The 7,651-nt window shown below is 41.9% G+C and overlaps 1 protein-coding gene across 2 annotated transcripts; it reads left to right on the top strand.

Annotated features, from left to right (window-relative positions):
* The first annotated feature begins 2,158 nt into the window (after nt 1-2,158).
* Nucleotides 2,159-6,886, top strand: LOC143802228 (uncharacterized). 2 transcript variants are annotated; one of them, XM_077281312.1, is made up of 3 exons: nt 2,159-3,210; nt 5,631-5,659; nt 6,703-6,886. In XM_077281312.1, exons 1-2 carry the CDS (start codon nt 2,464-2,466, stop codon nt 5,637-5,639), a joined length of 756 nt encoding a protein of 251 aa, XP_077137427.1. In that variant the 5' UTR covers nt 2,159-2,463; the 3' UTR covers nt 5,640-5,659; nt 6,703-6,886. The 2 variants fall into 2 exon arrangements, 1 of the variants encoding a protein (XP_077137427.1); XR_013220942.1 differs by lacking the exon at nt 2,159-3,210 and adding an exon at nt 5,299-5,500.
* Nucleotides 6,887-7,651: the final 765 nt, after the last annotated feature.

The raw sequence follows: 7,651 nt of genomic DNA, 5'->3' as shown, positions 1-7,651 counted from the left end.
ACATCATCAAAGGGGAAAGAATCACCCACCCCCACACCGGTAGATACTACAGCATCAAAGGATTCTACACATGTGATACCAACTATGTTGTTTATCTCATAAAGTGCCCGTGTGGTTTACTTTATGTGGGTGAGACCACCCAGCATCTACGTGACAGAATTTCTAGTCACAAGTCCACCATACGCTGCAAAAAAACCTGGTTACCAGTTCCCCACCACTTCATCAGTGCGAACCACAGTGTCTCGCAACTGAGAGTGCAAGTGATTGAGCACGTTGAGAGGCCTCGAAGAGGGGGAGATCACATCAAGCGATTGAAGGAAAGAGAGGCCTACTGGATTTATACCCTTCAAACACTGGCTCCGAGAGGCCTTAACCGAGAACTGGACCTCACATTCAAGTAACCATACTTGTATTACTGTAATGGAATTTTGATTACTGTCATTGAATTTTGACTTTTATACCCATACAGGTGGTGGATAAACGATCCTTTTTTTTCCTTTCAACTAAACTTTACTTTATTTTTCCAGACACACTAGTCCTCTGCCTTCCCCGTAGGGTGAGTATGGTACATTGTGCAGTTATATTTTTTCCAAATTTTTCTAATTTTTTCCAATTTATTTTCATTTTTTACTTTTATTTCTTATTTTTATTTTTTATTTTTTATTTTTTATTTTATTTTTATTTTATTTTAATTTTTCTATTATTTCTATTATTATTATTTTTATTTTTATTTTTATTTTTATTTTTATTTTTATTTTTTCCTTGATTTTTATTTATTTCCAATTTATTTTATTATTTCATTACTTCTTGATCATCCTTATTTTATCATTATTTTTATTAATTTTTATTTTTCATAATGTTCATCATTTTCTACTGCATTTTACTTTTAGCAGTATGTTGTTGCATTGTTTTCCCATTGTTTCAGCTCCCTCTAGCTTCATTATTTGATTATTATTTTTTTATTTCATCTTAATTTTTCATTTCATCTAATTTCCCATTTCATCCATTTTTTTACACACATTCTCCCTGTTGTATACAAGGTCATAGTTTCCTCTACATATAGTTCCTGCCCAATGTTTCAAGTCCTGCACACTAGGTCACATACAACGAGCCCCCAGCAGGCTCTTTTCCTGTTTCGTTACTATGTACCACCAGCGCTCCCAGCACATTATGCCTGAGACCTTTCGTTTCCCCTCATCATACCAAGCTATCTCTTCATGGGGAGTATGGCACTCTGTGTCCTCTTACACATCATTTTCACTTACAATCCATGTCTCACCGCTACTCTGCGCTCCTGCGCAGACGATTACCACCGGGATCCCCGCCCCTCGCCCTTTGTGCACACTGCGCATGCGCAACTTGGCTCATCGTCTCCAAGCGTTCCAGACCTCTCTCTGCGCACAGCACAGTGCGCCTGCGCACCCCATGCCCCGCACTTCCTGCCGCCCGGCACAAAAGGCGCCTCTTTTCCGGGTCCCACACACACCACCACCGCAGACGCCAGTCACTCTCTAGTTACAGGTAATTATATCCGCTGTTCTCTCCTTTCCCCTGCTTTGTACTCAGAGCCTCCATCATCATATTCACTACTGTGGCATTCTTTCCCATAGCCCCTAACGGGACTCCTGCACCTCTCCAGGGATATGTGCCCTCTGCTCGGTATCTACTATTATAAGGTCAGTTTCCTGCCTCAGTTTCCTGCCTCTGTCATTCTCTTGCCCCTACCAGCATCCACCACCTGGGTATCTCAGACCCTCACCTATATCATTGCATTATGGCATTATGTTTGTCCGATACTATTTCTGCCTGCCTGACCATTATACTCATATTCTATTGTTTATCTAGAATACTGATTGATTTTACCATAGTCTTGGTTTCTGTATGATATTATTCCTGCAGTACGCCCCGCTTCTGCAGCTTGTACCGCACAGATATTCCATTGTTTCCTCATTTCCATGACTACGTCCAAGGACTACCCTGATGTTTCTCACCAATGTATCTCCTCAAGTATCTTGTTGGGTCCTGCAATGCTGTCTTCCTGTCGACCTTCATGGCGACATAACACATATTTCAAATAGATAGGGACCTTGTATTTGTACATATTAATTTTGTAAATACTATATATTAATTTTGTAAATATTATATGTTACTTGTTCATGTTTTGTGATACCTTGTATACTTTGTTTTCTGTTTCAGTAAGGTTTGAGAAAGACCCTGTGGGTCGAAACGTTACCTTGAAACACTGCGGTGATACCTTTATTTTGGTGTTTGTTCACAATAAAGAAACCACGTTTTTTTGACTAACAAAATTCAGAAGAATTCTCCTTATTGAGTGCGACTGTTGTTACATAGGATTATATTCTGGAGTATCCCTCCAAGTTCAGTCTGCACCAACACGAGCGAGAGTGCACGTCTTGTCCTGTACTACGATATCTTTAGTTGACGATTGCACCCGCTCCCTCGATGACGACCAACACCTTCGCTTTTGACGAGACGACAGCATCCAGGATACTATCAAGAATAACTACATCAGGTGATTTTCTCAAAACTCCTGCTCATGAAATACGGACTCGAGACTATGAAAGAGAACGGAAACGTTTGACTTCATATGATCTACACGCCACCACCCTGGCTGAATATCACAAACTCAGCAGAATACCACGAGGCCTGCGGTGCCACCTGAGACCCACCTTATTCTCAGATAAACCCGAATTCTGCGAGAAGTTCCAATCAATACTTAATAAGTGCTCCTTGGATATCATACTACTCACCATAGAGACCCTACAGACTGCCATCACTGAATCAGCACAGAAAATTACCTCCATTGAGGAACAACTTGGCTCAACCCTGTCCAGCACTGAGTGGCAAAACCTGAAAACCAGAACAGACAAAACCATTGAGGACCACCGTAAAGCTTTACAAGACAAGAAAAGACTTAAATTCCAGAGAGACTCTGACGACTATACACAAGACCGGGTATATAGATGGAAAGATTCCACCAATACGGGCTCCTGGCGACGAAACTACAGCTACAACCCAAGATTTACCGGCTCACACAGTACAGACAGCGACAGCTCAACAGGCACTTTTTCTCAGAACCGTTTTTTTCAGAAACGACCACCAACCAGAGCACGTGGCCGACATACAGGAGGAGACGCACAAGGAGGGCCGCCCGTAAACACCGCAGATCGGATGACGACCAGATCACAGGTAAACCCTCCACCTCCATTCTCAACATTTCCACATACACACTCAGCCCGTCTGAACTAGCTATCCTCCAACGGGGGCTTTCATTTTGCCCAACCCCCCCATGGGATAAATTTCAATTATCCCAAGACCTCGAACATTTCTACAGAAACATTCGCCTGAAGACGCACTTTGGGCATGAACAAGAGACTAGAGGGAACAGAGTCCTTCCACCCGGAGGGAACCCTGCTCCCGAGCTATCCATTACTGACCTGGGTCTACGGAACCCAAGCAATTTCTGTCCCCCACGCTCATTTAATGCCACAGAAGCCTTTATTGATTTAGTGCACAGGGACATTAATAGGGTTCTAGACCAACACCAAAAGGGCCTTTTGCCTACAAGCAACAACATCTCACCCATTGAGAAACAAGCAATTAAGTCCCTTCAGGAAAATAAACATATTGTTGTAAAACCCGCCGACAAGGGCGGTGCTATTGTCATCCAGAACCACACTGATTACGTTAAAGAAATCCGTCGCCAACTGTCTGACACTACCACGTATTTACCCATCCCTCATGATCCGGTACTTACAATTAGGTCTAGAATACAACAGATCTTATCTAAATACGTAGCTTTGAACACTATTGACTCTAAAACTGCCACCTTCTTGGTAAATCAAAATCCGGTCACCCCAGTCTTTTACACTCTGCCCAAAGTCCACAAGTCCTTAGTAAATCCCCCCGGCCGCCCAATAGTGGCCTCGACGGATTCCATTCTAGCTCCAATTTCTATCTTTCTGGAAAAGATACTTACACCACTAACTAAGAAAACTCAATCTTTTATTTTGGACACGGGCCATTTTCTTCATTCCATTAGCCAGATTACCAACATACCCTCTGATTGTATTCTGGCAACGTTCGATGTCAAGAGTTTATACACCTCTATAGACCACAACTTGGGTATCACCGCTGTCGCAGATCTCCTCCAATCATCCAACCTCAGCAATAACTCCACCCAACTATGCCTTGACCTTTTATCCATTGTTTTGAGGGAGAACTATTTCCTATTCGGGGATCAGTTTTACCTACAAACACGCGGGACCGCCATGGGCGCCAACGTGGCGCCCGCTTACCCCAATATTTATATGGATAACTTTGAGCTATCATATGTCTACACCAATACCCTTTTCCAACAAAACAGCAAATGTTGGCTACGCTTCATAGATGACATTTTTTGCCTATGGGGGGGGTCTTCTGAGGACCTTTTATCTTTCACTGAGGTACTCAATTCCATAAGGCCGGAATTACAATTTACTCTAAATTGGCATGTGACACAGATTTCATTTCTGGACACCTTGGTGATTAAAAATGACATGGGTACCCTTTCCACCGATATTTTCACAAAACCCACTGATACCAACAACTTACTCCACTATACCAGCTGTCACCCCTCCTCAACTAAAAACAGTTTACCTCGCTCTCAGTTCGCACGAATCAAGAGGATAGTATCCGACACTAATCTCATTTCTACCCGCCTAGATGAGATGGCCAATAAATTTAGAAACAGACAATATCCTCAGGAACTCCTCACTAAAGAGAAGGCTAGAGCCACTGTACCTCAATCAATATCACCTACTGCCCCTACCAAAGAAAGGGTTACATTCGTTCATACACATCATCCTATAATGCCAAAAATCTACACCATCATCCATAAACATTGGTCTATCTTGACCAAATCCTACCCCAGTGTTGAAGCCTTCCAGACCCCTGCACTCATGTGTAAACGACGCCCACAGAACATCAGAGATAGCCTAGTTAGAGCAGACATAGGGAGTTTCTCAAGGGTCCCTAAACAGACCTTTCTGGGCACAGAACGTCGTGGTACATTCCCGTGCCTCAACTGTGCATGTTGCTCCAACATCATCAAAGGGGAAAGAATCACCCACCCCCACACCGGTAGATACTACAGCATCAAAGGATTCTACACATGTGATACCAACTATGTTGTTTATCTCATAAAGTGCCCGTGTGGTTTACTTTATGTGGGTGAGACCACCCAGCATCTACGTGACAGAATTTCTAGTCACAAGTCCACCATACGCTGCAAAAAAACCTGGTTACCAGTTCCCCACCACTTCATCAGTGCGAACCACAGTGTCTCGCAACTGAGAGTGCAAGTGATTGAGCACGTTGAGAGGCCTCGAAGAGGGGGAGATCACATCAAGCGATTGAAGGAAAGAGAGGCCTACTGGATTTATACCCTTCAAACACTGGCTCCGAGAGGCCTTAACCGAGAACTGGACCTCACATTCAAGTAACCATACTTGTATTACTGTAATGGAATTTTGATTACTGTCATTGAATTTTGACTTTTATACCCATACAGGTGGTGGATAAACGATCCTTTTTTTTCCTTTCAACTAAACTTTACTTTATTTTTCCAGACACACTAGTCCTCTGCCTTCCCCGTAGGGTGAGTATGGTACATTGTGCAGTTATATTTTTTCCAAATTTTTCTAATTTTTTCCAATTTATTTTCATTTTTTACTTTTATTTCTTATTTTTATTTTTTATTTTTTATTTTTTATTTTATTTTTATTTTAATTTTTCTATTATTTCTATTATTATTATTTTTATTTTTATTTTTATTTTTATTTTTATTTTTTCCTTGATTTTTATTTATTTCCAATTTATTTTATTATTTCATTACTTCTTGATCATCCTTATTTTATCATTATTTTTATTAATTTTTATTTTTCATAATGTTCATCATTTTCTACTGCATTTTACTTTTAGCAGTATGTTGTTGCATTGTTTTCCCATTGTTTCAGCTCCCTCTAGCTTCATTATTTGATTATTATTTTTTTATTTCATCTTAATTTTTCATTTCATCTAATTTCCCATTTCATCCATTTTTTTACACACATTCTCCCTGTTGTATACAAGGTCATAGTTTCCTCTACATATAGTTCCTGCCCAATGTTTCAAGTCCTGCACACTAGGTCACATACAACGAGCCCCCAGCAGGCTCTTTTCCTGTTTCGTTACTATGTACCACCAGCGCTCCCAGCACATTATGCCTGAGACCTTTCGTTTCCCCTCATCATACCAAGCTATCTCTTCATGGGGAGTATGGCACTCTGTGTCCTCTTACACATCATTTTCACTTACAATCCATGTCTCACCGCTACTCTGCGCTCCTGCGCAGACGATTACCACCGGGATCCCCGCCCCTCGCCCTTTGTGCACACTGCGCATGCGCAACTTGGCTCATCGTCTCCAAGCGTTCCAGACCTCTCTCTGCGCACAGCACAGTGCGCCTGCGCACCCCATGCCCCGCACTTCCTGCCGCCCGGCACAAAAGGCGCCTCTTTTCCGGGTCCCACACACACCACCACCGCAGACGCCAGTCACTCTCTAGTTACAGGTAATTATATCCGCTGTTCTCTCCTTTCCCCTGCTTTGTACTCAGAGCCTCCATCATCATATTCACTACTGTGGCATTCTTTCCCATAGCCCCTAACGGGACTCCTGCACCTCTCCAGGGATATGTGCCCTCTGCTCGGTATCTACTATTATAAGGTCAGTTTCCTGCCTCAGTTTCCTGCCTCTGTCATTCTCTTGCCCCTACCAGCATCCACCACCTGGGTATCTCAGACCCTCACCTATATCATTGCATTATGGCATTATGTTTGTCCGATACTATTTCTGCCTGCCTGACCATTATACTCATATTCTATTGTTTATCTAGAATACTGATTGATTTTACCATAGTCTTGGTTTCTGTATGATATTATTCCTGCAGTACGCCCCGCTTCTGCAGCTTGTACCGCACAGATATTCCATTGTTTCCTCATTTCCATGACTACGTCCAAGGACTACCCTGATGTTTCTCACCAATGTATCTCCTCAAGTATCTTGTTGGGTCCTGCAATGCTGTCTTCCTGTCGACCTTCATGGCGACATAACACATATTTCAAATAGATAGGGACCTTGTATTTGTACATATTAATTTTGTAAATACTATATATTAATTTTGTAAATATTATATGTTACTTGTTCATGTTTTGTGATACCTTGTATACTTTGTTTTCTGTTTCAGTAAGGTTTGAGAAAGACCCTGTGGGTCGAAACGTTACCTTGAAACACTGCGGTGATACCTTTATTTTGGTGTTTGTTCACAATAAAGAAACCACGTTTTTTTGACTAACAAAATTCAGAAGAATTCTCCTTATTGAGTGCGACTGTATATAGGATTGGTGTCTGTATATAGAGGGATGTCTGTATATAGGAGTGGTGTCTATATAGGGGGATGTCTGTATATAGGAGAGATGTCTGTATATAGAGGGATGTCTGTATATAGGAGTGGTGTCTGTATATAGAGGGATGTCTGTATATAGGAGTGGTGTCTGTGTATAGGGGGATGTCTGTATATAGGAGAGGTGTCTGTATATAGAGGGATGTC

This window comes from Ranitomeya variabilis, chromosome 1, assembly GCF_051348905.1.
Source record: "Ranitomeya variabilis isolate aRanVar5 chromosome 1, aRanVar5.hap1, whole genome shotgun sequence".
Taxonomy (NCBI): domain Eukaryota; kingdom Metazoa; phylum Chordata; class Amphibia; order Anura; family Dendrobatidae; genus Ranitomeya; species Ranitomeya variabilis.
Note: the sequence above shows the minus strand (reverse complement) of the source record. Positions and strands in the feature narration are given on the sequence as shown.

What these genes read in the sequence shown, in the direction of transcription:
- LOC143802228 (XM_077281312.1), top strand. Translation starts at nt 2,464, where the DNA reads ATGACGACCAACACCTTCGCTTTTGACGAGACGACAGCATCCAGGATA.